This window comes from Somniosus microcephalus, chromosome 32, assembly GCF_052327205.1.
Source record: "Somniosus microcephalus isolate GS21.2 chromosome 32, FLI_Smic_1.0, whole genome shotgun sequence".
Taxonomy (NCBI): domain Eukaryota; kingdom Metazoa; phylum Chordata; class Chondrichthyes; order Squaliformes; family Somniosidae; genus Somniosus; species Somniosus microcephalus.
This window is the reverse complement of record NC_141018.1, coordinates 32,555,027-32,572,136: the sequence shown is the minus strand read 5'-3', so window position 1 is coordinate 32,572,136 and position 17,110 is coordinate 32,555,027. Positions and strand designations below refer to the sequence as shown.

Genomic DNA, 17,110 nt, shown 5'->3' with positions numbered 1-17,110 from the left:
TGTTCTGTCCCCACTTCTGCCTTGATTCAGATCAACCGACTGAGCACAGACCAGGAATCGAACCCGAGAAGTTCTGTTGTGCTATATTGGGTAGTGTCTTTATCCACTCTGCAATTGGGAGAGAATAGGAAATGCCTTGTTTTTGGCGATAAATTTCAGTGCAGAAATGATGATAAGCAGCCAATGAAGTGCTGGGGTTTGGATGATCAGCCATGATCTCGTTGAATGGCGGAGCAGGCTCAAAGGGCCGAATGGCCTACTCCTGCTCCTATCTTCTATGTTAAGTAGTGAGTCATTTAGTCACCTATCATTTAGCTTTCCCCCATGTTTAGATGAGGCACAAATGTAGTTGTTTTCAGGCGATTTGAAGTATTTTGTTCAAAACAACTCTAACTGTTGATTGTGAAATAGCAAAAGTTTATGCATCAAGTATTGCGATTGTCGCTTTGCATAGGTGAGAGTATGACGATACAGCTGCTTCTTTCAATGATATTGTCATATTTATAAATAACAGACAGACAAAGAACAAAGATCACATTCCAACCAGTCATTTGTATGAAAATATTTACTCTCCAGGCTTTAAGCCCAGTGACCGATAGTAATAGAGGAACAGTCACAATACTGACGGAATGCCTAGTGCTATAAATGCATGCTGTGCACCCCGTGTTCTGCTTAATGCTATTTACCCTTTTAAGTCCAAAACACTTTGCTGCTTTTTTAAAAAAAATATTTGCCAGTTTTGTCCCTCTCGCCCCTTCTGTCCTGAAGGAGGTAGCTCATTAGAAACATGGGCTGGATTTTTCCAACCTTGGTGGGTTCATGGCGGGCGACGTCCATGGCGTGTGGGGACACCGCATCCGTCTCGATCCCAGCCTCCAAAAAGACTTTCCGTTGATTGGGCTTCTTAAGCCTGCCCTGCGAGGTTCCCGGCCAATTAAAAGGAAATAGGTCTGATGACATCATCTGATGACGCGTCATCAGCTGGTTTCCTTAAAGGGACCATGTCCACATTCATTTTGATAGTTGTGCTGTCAGTGTTCTGCAGCATTGAGGTGCTGCAAACACTGACCAGCACTGCACAAAGGTTATGGAGGGAGTCACAGCACGCAGGGAGGTTCTCTTCCCTTCCAATGGGCGGAAGAGACCTCCCCAGGAGACCAACACAGCCAGGTTGCACATTGCACAGGAGGACACAAGCAGGGATATCATCAGGAGGGCCTGGCTGCAGTGGGGCAAACCTTGCAATGATCACAGTAAATCACAAAACGTTACTGCAAAGCCACACTCCGCCTCATCTTGCTGTGCTACTCATATCCCCATCACTCTGCCTTCCCTACCCTACTCCTGCACATTGTTACTCGCACCAACTTAACCTTGCACCTCCACCCATCCCTCTCTATCTACATTATAACTTCCCCATCTCACTAGCCACCCCTCACACTCACCCTCATCCTTGTCCAATCATACCAACTAACAACACACAAGGGTGTTATGGTGCTATGTTCATGTAATGTTTCTGTTAATGTGTTGTCAAACATTGAAATCTTTATTTTTAACACTTTGCCTTCTTGGACAGATCTGTGTGCACCTTTGGAAGTGGCTTAGTGAGTTGCAGTGAATGGCGAGACATAACAGTGCCCCCCTAATGGTGATGAGTGTGAAAGGAATAGCTTGGGCATTGTAGGGATGCTTTATGTTGTTGGTGTTGGTGTGGGGTGGTGCCAGCCTGGCACATCATGTGGTAGCCAGGGCGTACAGCGTCAAGTGAAGTAAATCTGGCCATGGTGAGGCCATCCCTGGCCTCCCGGGCAACAATGTGCTCGAGTGCTGATGCCCTGTGTCCTGCGCAGCATCAGGTGATTGCGGAGAAGGTTGGTGCTGCTGGTGTGCCTGATGATGTTGGGGTTGATCGTGGTGGGATTCTGAGGAGCAAGGTGAGATTTTTTCAAGGGCACCGATGCTGATGGAAGAGATGACAGAAGCGATCTGTCAATGGTAAGAGAGGTTGTTCCAAGGAGATGACACTGGATGCTCCAAACACTTCAAACCTCCATAAAGCTGAAAAATGTATTCTAAATCCTGAAGGCTCCAGCTTCTAAGATTGGAAATTGAACAGCTGTGAAATGGTAGCTTTTACATCACTTTTGCAGCTGTCACCTATTCACAGCAATGGAGAGTCATTGAGAACCCAACACACTTACCTGACGTGATCCCTGAGCGCCCGGAAACCTCGTAAAAAACATGGAAAAATCGTTGGGACCTGGTAAAATGCTGCTTAAATACCTTGAAGCAGCTTCTTAAGTATCTCAATTGCCTGACCCGCCGCTTAGTGCCGGGTCTGCAAACCACAGGCAGAGCCGGCACTTGGGAAATTAACAAGGAGGCAGATTCAGAGCGGACTTCCACCCTGCTGTCAATCACTGCCATTTTGACAGCAGACCCGCCTCCAAACTCGCACTTGCAGCGCCGGTAAGATTCCGGCCTATAGTTCTGTGGGCACTGGTCATCCACCGTCTTGTACATCACCCAAGTAGCCATGCCCCGTGTGTAAGTGAGTGTTGGCAGGCAGTTCATTCACAGAGGACATTGCAACCAAACCCAATTCTGCCCTCACCTAATGTCCGTACACACACACACGCACATTGTATCATTGGATTGTGATCAGGATCAGGAAGCTTGGCTGACTTTTCCCTTCCCTGTCCCGGGGCGCGGAGACCCGCTGTAGAACCCGTCCAGATGTGGATGACACCGGCATGGTCACATTTATTGCTCACCCCTTGTTGTCCTCAAGAAGTGGTGGTGGGCCTTCTAATAGAACCGCTGCAGTCTTTGTGGTGTTGGTGCTCCCACGATAGTGTTAGGCAGGTGATTCCAGGATTTTTACCCAGTGGCAATGAAGAAACCGCGATATATGTCCATGGCAGGGTGGTGTGTAACTTAGATGGAAACTTGGAGGTGATGTTATTCCCATGATATTGCGACTCTTGTTCTTCATGGTGGTAGAGGCAGTTAGTCTGTGAGGTGCTGTCCGAGTCAGTTTGGTGAGTTACCGAGAACAGATCCCACTGGCATCAGTATCATGGAGCAAATATGCTCCAGTGGATTCCTTTGGCTGTTAATACCCCAATGCCTCTCATCCGCTGTTCACTGAACAAATTGGATGTATGGATTTCTTGACAGAAGGTCCCTTTGAAGTATATAAACATAAAGACATAAGGATAATCTACAGATAAATACTTACTCACAGCTATCCTCTCTTTAATGAGCATCACATATGTACTTGCCTCACGATTGTCCTGTTTTAATCGGGCCATCCATTTACAAGGATGATACCGCAACTGAGAGGTTATACCTATGAGGAACGATTGAACAGGCTGAAAAGAGGAGGCTGAGGAGTGACCTGATAGAAGTCTTTAAGATTATGCAAGGGTTTGATAGGGTAGACGGAGAGAAGATGTTTCCACTTGCGGGAGAGAACAGAACTAGGGGCCTTAAATATATGATAGTCACTAATAAATTAAATACGGATTCTTCACTCAGCAAATGGTTAGAAAGGTGGAACTCTCTACCACATGGCGTAGTTGAGGCGAATAGCATCGATGCATTTAAGGAGAAGCTGGATAAACACAGAGAGAGATGGGAATAGAAAGGTATGTTGATGGGGTTAGATGAAGAGGGGTAGGAGGAGGTTCGTGTGGAGCATAAACACCGGCATGGACCATTTGGGCCGAATGGCCTGTTTCTGTGTTGTGCATTCTATGTAATCATGAAATTCTCAAAAGCTGCAGGGAGAAACAGCAGCAGCACACAAGACTCCAAAAGCAGCCAAAATCAATTTTTGATTCCGGTTCCACAGAAAGCAACACTCCTGCCCCAAGCGTTAACCTGAATTCCATCCTTTCAGCACCGTGCAGTTGGAGAGTTATACATACACGCAATATTACAGCTGTTCCTTTTTTTTGTGTACTTGTGGTTCTGGCTTGACCTCCACAGATGACATTATAAGTAGCTAGTTTCATGTCATTCGTTTATCAACACTCTGCTATTATCACATTGGTGATTGTATGTCACGTCACTCACACATCAACCTGCGCTGTGATAAACAATACAAAACTGGCACTTCTGATGGCCCAGTTGGTAAAGCTGGCGTGTAACCGAGCCAAACTGACCAAATGATTGATGTACTGAGTTAGCTATGCTCAGGTTAGCTATGGGCAGCAATAGAGGCACAACAATTGGCCTCAGCACTCTGGGTTAGGGAGGGAGCAATTCGTTAAATGGCCATGCCTGCTGCAGATTGCTGTGTGAGGCATTGGGAAAGGACAAAATCGGGCATGCTTGTGATGGCCTTCAACAATAACAACAACTTGTATTTATATAGTGCCTTTAATGTAGTAAAACGTCCCAAGGCGCTGCACAGGAGCGTTATAAAACAAAATTCGAAACCGAACCACATAAGGTTGGTCAAAGAGGTAGGTTTTAAGGAGCGTCTTAAAGGAGGAAAGAGAGGCAGAGAGATTCAGGGAGGGAATTCCAGAGATTATGGCCTAGGCAGCTGAAGGCACGGCCACCAATGGTTGAACGATTAAAATCAGGGATGCTCAAGAGGCCAGAATTGGAGGAGCGCAGATATCTCGGGTGGTGGGTGGGGGTTGTGGGGCTGGATGAGATTATAGAGATAGGGAGGGGCGAGGCCATGGAGGGATTTGAAAACAAGGATGAGAATTTTAAAATCGAGGCGTTGCTTAACCGGGAGCCAATGTAGGTCAGCGAGCACGGGGTGATGGGTGAACAGGATTTGGCGTGAGTTAGGGCACAGGCAGCCAAGCTTTGGATGACCTCAAGTTTGCGTAGGGTAGAACCTGGGAGGCCAGCCAGGAGTGCGTTGGAATAGTCAAGTCTCGAGGTATAAAAGGCATGGATGAGGGTTTCAACAGCGAATGAGCTGAGCAGGAGCAGAGACGGGCGATGTTTCGGAGGTGGAAATAGGCGGCCTTAGTTATGACTCGGATATGTGGTCAGAAGTTCAGATCATGGTCAGATACGACACCAAGGTTGCAAGCAGTCTGGTTCAGCCTCAGACAGATGCTAGGGAGAGGGATGGAGTCGGTGGTTAAGGAACGGAGTTCACAGTCAAATAGTTTGCTGACGCTCACTGGCTGGGCTCATGCATTAAGAAAAAGACCACTTGCACGAGGTACCAAAAGATGAGCAAGGTACCAAAGGGCAGCCAATGTCCCTAAAAGCATTATCAAAGCAAGCTTCAGAACATTCACAACAGGAGAAAATTAGGTTTTAAAAAAAATTCTTCTCTTTAAAAAAAAATGTTCTTTGTAAATGTTGTAGTTTATACAGTAATTGTTGTTCTTCCACATTCCAACAACCAGTGAAGTTTGCCTTACAGCTGAAGTCTTGATAGGTCAAGGCTTATCTTAGCTCTACTTACATATCCATTCCAGTGTATAGATTGAAACCGCCAGAGGGCAATTGTTCATGTATTGTATGTTTTATATCGACTGGTGTTCTGTTTGTTTTGAGTAGCTGAGATTACATGGAGAATATTGAATGTCTGGAAGCGATTACTGATTGAGGGGTTCACGTGATTTATATGCAGAGAATAAATGGATACCCGGGAATGATTGCAAGGCAGTAATGTAATCTTAGGCTCTGATGATTTGTATGAAGGATACCTGGAATTCATTACAATGTAATCTAATCTCAGATTTAACCCGTGTAAACAACAAGTGCTAATTTTGAGTGGCTTATAACCATCACTTGAACCCCAAGATTAGATTACTCCCTATCAAAATAATTCATGGGGATTCTCTTTTTTTTATTTTAAGCATCTATACTGCAAAGCTTTTTTCCTCTGTTTTCTTCCCTCCTCTCCTGAAGGCGCTGAGTCTTATTGGAATATGGTTCAATTGGAATTACCCAAGATCATTCTCCATGTGTGAGCAAGAAGTGTTAGTAGACTATTTGATAATGGAGGGTATTACAGCTCAACAGGGTCTCCATATCTCTCCCCTCTCCCTCCTCTCTCAACCCCCCTCTCTCAACCCTCCTCTCTCTTCCACCCCCCTCTCTCTTCCCCTATCCTCTCCCTCCTGTTTTCTCTCTTCATATTTTCTTTCCCTTACTCCCTTGTCTCTTGTCTCTTCATATTCTCTAGTTAAGAATTATCAGCCATAGTGGCCATGCTAAAGGTAGAAATCCAGTTCTTCCACAAGCCTGTTGCCATTCCTAGTGATCGTTGCTCATCAGCTTCACCTGTCTTATCCCAGTAGCCAGTCTTCAGCATGAAAAGTCCATAGTTTCTAGTTTTCTCCCCATCTCTCCTGAAGATGCTAATTCTTGCCAGGGTACAGTTCCCTGGGCACCAACAGCTCTCCACTGCTTCACCTGAGTGGCCATTCTTCCAGTGAGTGCTGACAGGCTCGAGCACAAAATCTAGGCCAATACAGCACTGACTGAGTGCTGCACTGCCAGAGGTGCTGTCTTTCGGATGACACATTAAACCAAGGCCCCGTCTGCCCCCTCAGGTGGACATAAAAGATCCTCTGGCACTATTTCGGAGAAGAGCAGGGGCATGTCCTGGCCAACATTTATCTTTCAACCAACATCACTAAAAAAAAACCAGATGATCTGATCATTATCACATTGCTGTTTGTGGGAGCTTGCTGTGTGCAAATTGGCTGCCGCGTTTCCTACATTACAACAGTGACTACACTTCAAAAAGTACTTCATTGGCTGTGAAGTGCCTTGGGGCACCCTGAGTTTGTGAAAGGCACTATAGAAATGCAAGTCTTTCTATTCGCTATTTTGTTTTAAAAGCTGATTCCACAGTGGATTCATATCACTCCCACTCTGTTATTACAGCAAGCTGGTGTTAAACAAACATAAATCCCCATTTCAAACTCATCAAACAAACTCAGGCACATTAGTCTGAAGCAAAGTCTGTGTGAGTGGCATCAAGTGTTGACCCCTGATCCTTCGTGGCTCCAGTGGAAACAGCTGAGTGCCGACTGACATTGCGAGTGACACAATAGGTGACGTTGGGCGGGGGCAGGGCTGCTAAAGAAAGGGAATTTGAGTTATTCAGCCTGTTTACCTTAAAGAGCAGGTTTTGCTCCATGTATGTTTCATCAATGCTAAAAGAAAATAGCTCTGAAAAAAGCTTGAAAATTTAATTTACTCTGTGGTGTAAAGGGTTGTTCTTCTTAAAGGCGAAATGTTCAACTGGGGCAGCGGTTGAGAAACTATAGTTTGCCTTCGTGCCCCAGGGTTCCTGCTCCTGGTCGCTATCCAGCACTACCAGAGTTGATGATTAACGCAGAAACCATGTCAACATTTAAGAATAGACTCGATTGGTAATTGAAGGAAAGGGGAATAAAGGGATATGGAAACGGGGCAGGCACGTCGGATTAGGACTATTGCCTGTGCGGAGGATAAACACCAATATGGACCTTTTTTGACCGAATGGCTTGTTTGCATGTTGTAACGTTCTATAATTCCTGTATGGAAGGTGTGTGTGTGCGCATCAGCTGTGGATAAGGTTGGGCTTGGTTGTAACACTTCACAGGAGAATAGGCTGCTATTGTCTAGGGTCATACGTAAAAGATGGTCAGTTGGATGAAGTACCATAAGACTGCGGGTGTCGGTGATACAGGGCACCAGCACACATCAGTAACTCCAGGAGAGATGGGGAGACAACGGGTGAAGAAAAAGGAAATGTAACGCACCTTCATTATTTAGGAACCAGCAGTTTACTATGTGTTCCCTGTCGGTGGCAGAATTTTGCTGGATCTTAAAATTCTCCTCCTGGCTTCATCTCTCCCCTGCTTCAAAAAGCCTTCTTAAAACCTACCTCTTCTACCTCCTCTTCAGTAACCTCCCCTAACTTTCCTCTTTCCTCATACTTGACTCAAACCCTCTGAGGTATCCAGTTCTGGCCTCCTGTGCATCCCCGATTTTAATTGCTCCACCATTGGCAGCCGTGCCTTCAACTGCTTAGGCTCTCTAAACCGAAGCTCTAGAATTCCCTCCATAAACCTCTCTACCTCTCCTCCTTTAAGATGCTCCATAAACCCGACCTCTTTGACCAAGCTTTTGGTCACCTGTCCTAATATCTCCTTATGTGGCTCGGTGTCACATATTGTTTGGTAACCCTCCTGTGCAGCGCCTTGGGACGTGTTACTGCATTAAAGGCGCTGTATAAATGCACGTTGTTGTTGTTGAAAGAAAGACTTGCATTTATATAGCGCCTTTCATGACCACCGGACGTCTCGAAGCGCTTTACAGTCAACGAAGTACTTTGGAAGTGTAGTCACTGTTGTAATGTGGGAAACGCGGCAGCCAATTAGCGTACAGCAAGCTCCCACAAACAGCAACGTGAAAATGACCAGATGATCTGTTTTTGTTATGTTGGTTGAGGGAGAAATAGTGGCCCAGGATACCGGGGTAACTCCCCTGCTCCTCCTCTTCGAAACAGTGCCGCGGGATCTTTCACGTCCACCCGATAGGGCAGATGGGGCCTCGGTTTAATGTCTCATCTGAAAGACGGCACCTCGAACAGTGTGGCACTCCCTCAGCATTGCACTACAGTGTCAGCCTAGCTTTCTATGCTCAAGTCCCTGGAGTGGGGACTTGAACCCACAACCTTCATGACTCAGAGGCAAGGGTGCTACCCACTGAGCCACGGCTGACACGTTGATGACAGAATCTCTCTCACTTCCTCCCCTCAACTTTCTGAAACACCTTAGCGTGTTTTGCCACATTGAAGGCACTACATAAAAGTATCTTCTGCCTCATCCTGACATCTGCTTGTAACGAAGTGCCTCATTATGGCGTCATTATACAACAGGTACGGGTTCAGACATGGGACCATTGTAATTTAGTCTATGATAATTACAGGGGGGCCAACAAGTCCAAGTTACAGTGCTGGTTCCTCATCGCTAGCCTCCAAAATGTTGGTTGAATTTTAATGTCCCTTCACCCCTCTGTTAAAGCTAAGAAGTGTTAAAATTATGTTTTAAAAACTTTTTCAACTTTGCACTGAGCTCGAGTTTTTCTGTGGCAGGTGTGATGGCAAAGCAGTGAGAGACTACCTGACGGAGGTGGCATCTCACACCTTGAATAAGTGTGCTTCAGATAGCGCCACACCCAAACTACATCATATAGATTCTGTCGCTAGGAAGTTAAAACCACTTTACAAACGGCAATATAACTGGTATATTCATAACCAGAGGGGAGATGAAGAGAATTTTTTTTAGCACAGCGAGCTATTGTGATTTGGAATGCGCTGCCTGAAAGGGTGGTGGAAGCAGATTCAATAGTAACTTTCAAAAGGGAATTGGATATAGACCGGTAAAGAAAAGAATTGCTGGGCTATGGGGAAAGAGCAGGGGATTGGGACTAATTGGATAGCTCTTTCAACGAGCCAGCACAGGCACGATGGGCCAAATGGCCAATTTCTGTGCTGTATGATTCTGTAATCCCTTACGTGAAATAAATTGTTGCTGAACTCGCCTAACCTCATGACCTCTGGTGCATTGTAACTCACTGCCAGCACTTTTATCCTGATAACTAACCTGTTGTTTTGGCAGATCGCACGGTATATTTGAGAACAAAAGGCAAGACCCCACGGGACTGACCACGGTGCTGCAGTCTACCGAGCTGGTGGGCGTTCTCAACATGCTTTACTGCATCCTCCTTCACGGTACAGTCCCGGACCATAACACCTCGACAACTGCAGAAACCTACCCGCAGCACACCATTCACGTCGCGATCCAGAGTCTTCGCTTCCTGAACAGTTTTGCATTTTTGGATCTTCTCACTTTTCAGGTGAGATGAGCTTTTGTTGTCAGTGAACTGCAGATTGCGAGAAATACTAATTAAATACCTGAAACTACAGGAAACTTTCAGGTATCCGGCACGCACGGGACCGACGTGTTGCCGGTTCATCAACAATTCCGGATAAACGAACGCTATAGTAAAAGATACGGAGCTCAGAGCTCCGTATAAAGCAACAAACCCTGTTGCTTCAAAACAATCGGCACAAGTTGCAAGCGTGTCTCTAGCTTAGCAACAGCTTCAGCTACACCCTTGCACAGCAACAAATCAATTAAAAAAGTAACTAAAAGTAAAAAAAGTTACCTGAACCGACTCCTGAATTTTGCTGGTGGATAGAGCGTTCCAGTTATTTAGGGGCCGGTTAATGGAAAGTTTCCTGTATGACTGTTTCTGGAGCTCTAATATTTCCTCTTCATTAAGTCCGTGTGTATATCCAGAATGAAGTGAGTTAATTGTTCTGGTAAAGTTATAAAATGAGATGAATCTGGGTACATAAACCATTAGGTGTACGGAATTGTACATAGCAGAAATGTCCATTTCCCTGGACTGTGCTACAATCGCTGATCTCGGCTGGACTGGTGGCTGAGATGCTGTAATTGGACACCGCAGCCCTGGCCTAGGGAGGGGAAAAGCAGCCAGTGTACCTGTATCTGATTGCTATCCAGTGACTGCTGATGCTGGAAAGTGCGCATGGTGGGCTGTTCAGCCCTTCGAGCCTGTTCCGCCCTTCAGTTAGATCATGGCTGATCTGTACCTCAACTCCATTTACCCACCTTTGTTCCATATTCATTGATAGCCTTACCCATTCAAGTAAATACTAAAAATGAAAATGTAATTGCACTTCACTGGAATCTTATTAACAGCACTGATACCTCACAATATCACCTATTGTATAAATATTAATGTGGGGATTTGAAAGTACTGCTGCTGTTCGTTCTCTGATGCCAGTGGGTAATAAACAAACTCCAGATTTTCCCGTTGAGCCTCGAGGAAGCATAGGGTCGTCAATAAGTAGCTGTCCTCTTGTACTCAAACATTCAAGACCTCTGCCTTCCTGCTATCATTAAGGGTTAGACTTGGGGCACTGGGTCAAAGCACAGGGTGGACAGGAGAAATTAAAATGGGAACCAATGCCAAGCATACTTTGAGTGAGTAATGGAGACGTGCTCCCCAACATTAAACATTGGTAAAACAAGCAACTCTTGCCAAAACAGTTGTTTCATTATTGAGAGAGATGTCCAAACATGATGAATTGCACTATTTCTTGAATCCCATTTTAAAAAATGTATTGAATTAGTCAATCCAAAAAATAGTGCTAATTGCATAAGGCCCCAAATAATAAAATGTTGGACTTACAGTGCATAATTAAATACCTGTATCTTAACCAGGTTTTTGAAGACCCAGTATGATGGCTGTTGGCCTGTCTTTGCCATGTTCAACTGGCTCCCTGCACCCAGAAATCAACTTGAAAGATCTTTATTCTCCTCATCCTTAAATCCCGAGGCCTTGATGCACACTATCTGAGCGAACTCCAGTTTTATACATCACCGCATGCACCATCAGTTTCTCTGATTCTAGATCTCTGACTCCAGATTGCTGCTTGTTCACTACCCCCCCACCCCAAATCCCCATTCCTCATTGTTGCCCAGTCTTTCAGCCACAACATTCCTGCTCTCTGGAATTCTGCCTCCAAACCACTCTGTCCTGTTACCTCCCTCCCTGCCTTCAGAAACTTCATAAAACCTCTTTGACTATGCCTTTGGTCTGTCTCCACTTCACCCTCCTAATTGTCCTTCCTTTTCTGCTTTCTCCTTCTTGTTAAGTGCTCTAAGATGCTTGTTTAGGCACTTTACATCACATGAGAACTGTAATAATGCCACTAGGTTCCCAAAACTTGGACCCCATGCAGCCTGCTGCCAGGCAAATGTTAAACTGCTAGTACTCACTAAGATGGGCTAACGGGAAGAATTGTTTCTAGTGGGTTTTCAACAACAAAGTTTCCACTCTTACTGAGTCCCAGCATCTTAACACATGGCTTCCAAATGCACAGGACCCATACTTCGGGAACTAGCGCAATATAAAAACACGATACAATTGCAATTTGTAATTTCTTTTTAAATGGACAGATGGCTTGCAGTCATAATAAGATGAGCACCAGCCACATCCCCAACAGCCCAGTGATCCATTCACTGCCAGCCCACCACACACAATCTCCTTACAGGAAAATTTTACCTATTTATTTCTCTTTCAATTGTTCTTAGTTGCAGCAAATTCTCTGGCACTACAATCATGGTAGTGTGTGCATGGCATAATATACATGGGACACTGTGTAATAACCTTAACTGAGCACTCTGTATTATGGATGGCGTGTAGAGCAGTGGTGCTAGTGTATTCTGCTGTGCTTACCAACTGTGTCAGCTCCTGCGGTTCCCTCTTCCATATCTGGCCTATTGTGCGTCCCTCTTCATCTCTCCATCTTAACAGCCCTTCACTCTAGAACACCCTGGTATATCTGTCACCACCTTCAAAAGCTCCTCAACTTCTTTTGACAATGCCTTGAATCACCTTCCCCAAATTTTCTCCTACTCTTGCTTGGTGCCTTTGTGTCCATCCGTTTCTTCTGCCCTCTTCCCCCGCCACCGCCCCCCCCCCCCGCCCCTCCCTTTTTATAAAGCACCTTGGGGATGCTTGGAAGTTCGAGCTGCTGTACAAGTGCACGATGTTGCTGCTGCTGTGAAGTGAATTGGAAAGAGAATATTATTTCCTTGTTAGCTATGCAATGTTTGGGAACTGTTGAAGTAATGCAGTTGCCCTCCACCCTTCCCCCCCGTGACTGCTCGGTGCAGCACTGAATCATTTGGAGCAGAAGGACCCGCGCTTTATTCCTAGTTTTTGCTGACTTAGCTGATGTAAGTCTAAGCAACAAAGGGAAGGTGCAACAATTGACTTTGGCACCCCTTGGCTGGGAAACCTCACTGAGCAGTTCCCTTTCCAAATCGCTATCCAATGACGCCTGTTGGAAGGTATCGCACGTGCGAGCATTTGGTGCGGACAGAGTCCAGTGCAGTTGCGTTGCCTCCCAGGGTCAAACAGCCTGGCGAGGCAGACACACAAAGAATCACCACTCGGCAATCAATGTCCATGGAACCATACCCCAGCAAGAGTCAGTGAAACTGAATATCAGGCTCTGCGTATAACGGGCGGCCGATCTGATACCGCCCGTTTTACCCCTCCGCCCGAGACGAATTTCTAGGTCAGTGCCTTCAAGGGGTGGGGAGGGGGGGAGGAGAGAGAAAATTAGGGGAGGGAAAAAAGAAACTGATGGAGAAAAATGAAAAATCAACCAAATAGGTGAATAACAATGGAGCTTCTCTAAATTCCAGTTGAAGATTAGTCTGTCGGTCTGGAATTTGTGTGGTTGAGCTATTTATAAACCACTCGCAAAAACGAGCTTCCTAATTCAGCTGGGGCTGTGCTTGATTTACTCTCTCTCTCTCTCTCTCCATCCTTTTCTTTCCGATAGGCTGTATGTGGTGCTGAGGGCCTCTCTCTGGCATTCCGCCACATTGTCAGTTCGCTGCTGTGGTACTGTTACCATCATACCTGTGAGGACCTGCTGCATGAGGTCATCGTCTGCGTGGGGTATTTTACCGTAAACCACCCTGACAATCAGGTAAGCAATAATTACAGGGCAGTAAGAGCACAAAAAAAGACATTGACAGCCTCCCCCCCAAATCAGATGGTAACAAAATACCAGCTGCAATTTTAGTCTAAACATTTCTAAAAGATTACCATTTACTGATTTGCTTCAATGAAGTAATTGTTTTGCTATAATTTCCTGACAGTTTTTTTTTATATTCATAATTTTCACTTTCTCCCTTCACGCAACTTTTTTTTTGTTAATGTTTGTTGTTAACTTTTTTTTTTAAAGTGAGGTTGAAAAAAAATTCTCAACTGTTCCCAGGAACCTTGGAATAAATCGCAAAGATGGGGTCTTCACTTCTCCAGGGTCACCAGGAAAATAAAGACTTACATTTATACAGCATCTTTCATAGAAACATAGAAGATAGGAGCAGGAGTAGGCCATTCGGCCCCTCGAGCCTGCTCTGCCATTTAATGAGATCATGGCTGATCATCCAAATTCAGTACCCTGTCCCTGCTTTCTCCCCATATCCCTTGATCCCTTTAGCCTTAAGAAATATATCTAACTCCTTCTTGAATATATTTAATGAATTGGCCTCAACTGCCTTGTGTGGTAGAGAATTCCACAGGTTCACCACTCTCTGGGTGAAGAAATTCCTCCTCATCTCAGTCCTAAATGGCTTACCCCTTATCCTTAGACTGTGACCCCTGGTTCTGGACTCCCCCGCCATCGGGAACATCCTTCCTGCATTTAGTCTGTCTAGTCCTGTTAGAATTTTATAAGTTTCAATGAGATCCCCTCTCATTCTTCTAAACTCTAGCCAATATAAGCCTAATCGACCCAATCTCTCATACATCATTCCTGCCATCCCAGGTATCAGTCTGGTGAATCTTCGCTGCACTCCCTCCATGGCAAGAACATCCTTCCTCAGATAAGGTGACCAAAACTGCACACAATACTCAAGGTGTGGTCTCACCAAGGCCCTGTACAACTGCAGCAAGACATCCTTGCTCCTGTACTCAAATCCTCTCGCTATGAAGGCCAACATACCATTTGCCTTCTTAACCGCCTGCTGCACCTGCATGCTTACCTTCAGCGACAAGTGCACAAGGACACCCAGGCCTCATTGCACTTCCCCTTTTCCCAATCTATTGCCGTTCAGATAATCTGTCTTCCTATTTTTGCCACCGAAGTGGATAACCTCGCATTTACCCACATTATACTGCATTTGCCATGCATCTGCCCAATCACCCAATCTGTCCAAATCATACTGGAATTTCTCTGCATCCTCTTCACAGCACACACGCCCACCCAGCTTTGTGTCGTCTGCAAACTTGGAGATATTACATCTAGTTCCCTCGTCTAAATCATTTATATATATTGTGAATAGCTGCGGCCCTGTGGTACCCCACTAGTCACTGCCTGCCACTTGGAAAAAGACCCGTTTATTCCAACTCTTTGCTTCCTGTCTGCCAACCAGTTCTCTATCCAAGACAGTACGTTACCCCCAATCCCGTGTGCTTTGCACGCTAATCTCTTTTGCGGGACCTTATCAAAAGCCTTTTGAAAGTCCAAATACACCACATCCACTGGTTCTCCCTTATCTATTCTACCAGTTACATCCTCAAAAAATTCCAGTCGATTAGTCAAGCATAATTTACCTTTTGTAAATCCATGACCTCAGAAGGTCCAAAAGCACTGTATATGAAGCATTTTCAGTCACGATTAGGTGTCATTTAAATGCAAGTCTTTTTTTTTTGGTTAAAAAGTTACAGGTGAATGACATCACGATCCGGCTGAATGGCGGAGCCTGATTAGTACCAAGAGTTCCAGTGACACAACTGCCCTGGGCCAATGACTATATTATCACTGATCTTAATTCAGCCTTCTGACACTCTAACCCCTCCAAACTGGTTCTTCTGATTAGATTGTCAGCACACGCTGTATAAACACAGATATTCAAAAGCAAAAACTGACAGAAGAAAAATGGATATTAAAATTTATCACAATTCTTTTACACTTTGTTTGATATATATATATATAACATACTCCTTTTTAATTGATTTTTTATTATTTTTAATTTATTTTAAAATGAAGATACTCACAAAAAATACATTTTATAAAGTGTGCATGGAATGCTTCTTTAAAGATAAAGAATTACAGTGGCAGATTGCAGGCAAGCCAACATTCAAAACCTAAACTATTTAGGTCTCCTGCTGAACGAACTTCCTATCTATTCGATTAACCTGATCTCTGTTCAGCTCCAGTTCAAACTGTGAGATGTAGCTCGGTCTCAGCCAAACCCTCGGCTAGAAACGCTGTGTCGGACGGAAAGATCCTGTTGGGGTCATAACTTTGCAGACCAAAAAAAGCGTGATTTTGTTTTCTTGCTTACAAAGGTGGAAGAAGGTATCGCAAAGGAAAATTTCAGTTTTTGCATTCAGTGTGAACATCAAGTAAGCCCCAAGTCAGTCACAGCTCAAGTGGCACACAGCGTAAAGCTATACTTACACTGCTTCCAATGCGGCAATAGGAGACTGCTAGAGGGTGTTTTACTCTACATCTGGGCTGGCTCCCTAGCCCAGGGCATTGTGTCCAGTTGTGGCTGCTGGCTGCGATCAGCTAGTTCAGTGCAGACCGGGAATTAAATCTGGTACTTTCTTGGTCTATTTAACTTAATACAACACTTGGGGGATAGGAATTTACCTGCTATGAAACACTTAATATAATTTAATGGTGTCCTGACACTCGTATAAAGAACAAAAGTAATTCTTGAAAACTTATTCACAGTAGGTGTTATTTTATGTGCTGTTTGACACAGCCTGTAACATAAAGTATTTTAGATTTTACATTCCTACCTGATGTATTTTCGCAGGATTTTTTTTTAAAGATGTTGAGGGACTAGCTGAATTTACTCTACTACTTTACATTAAATTGTAAGAGCAGGGCAAGGAAAATAGGCTCAAACTGGTAAAAAGGTAAATTTAGCACAATGTGTGAAAATTCTTCTTCACACAATGAATGATGAGGCACGGAATAGACTTCCAGGAACAGGAGTTGCGGTGAAAATCCTGGAATCTTTTAAGAAAATTGGATGCAGAAATAGGTTGACTTTAGGATCTTTTTGGCTGGATTAATTAAGATGGACCGAATGGCCGACTTCCTCTGTAACTATATTACATTGTGATGAATATAATATCGATTGTGTGGAATTTGTGCTGGACTCATGGGATTTCTTTTCAGTTAACCGAACATTCATGCACTGTGCTTTTGCACAATCCAGATTAAAGTTGCACCAAAAAAAAGACAGTGTTTTAACAGTGACATGCAGCTTTTAATTAGTTCCAACCCACCTCGGACCAACGTGTCATTGCCTGTACTATGTAAGTGCCCAGTAGTGGCTTTGTATTTTTTTTGGCTTCTGATGAATGAGAACATTCATCAACATTCAAGCCAGCAGACAGACTCTGGATGCCAATCCCAGTTTGCATGGGTCAGTGGGCTTTGAAATACGAGTGCTCAGTCCATTTCCCCTCAAGTGGTTCAAATCATCCGTTGAGCTCGGTGATTAACACCCATACAAAACTTTATGCTCTTCTAGCTAAAAATGAAAGG

The 17,110-nt window shown here is 44.6% G+C and overlaps 1 protein-coding gene across 4 annotated transcripts in view; it reads left to right on the top strand.

The window, feature by feature from the left end:
- Positions 1-17,110, top strand: part of scaper (S-phase cyclin A-associated protein in the ER) — a 339,292-nt gene that overhangs the window by 283,096 nt on the left and 39,086 nt on the right. For all 4 annotated transcript variants that reach the window (XM_085972324.1, XM_085972323.1, XM_085972325.1 and 1 more), the window contains 2 exons: positions 9,606-9,843; positions 13,376-13,525. In XM_085972324.1, coding sequence (XP_085828450.1) covers positions 9,606-9,843; positions 13,376-13,525 — 388 coding nt within the window. The remainder of the gene's footprint in view (positions 1-9,605; positions 9,844-13,375; positions 13,526-17,110) is intronic.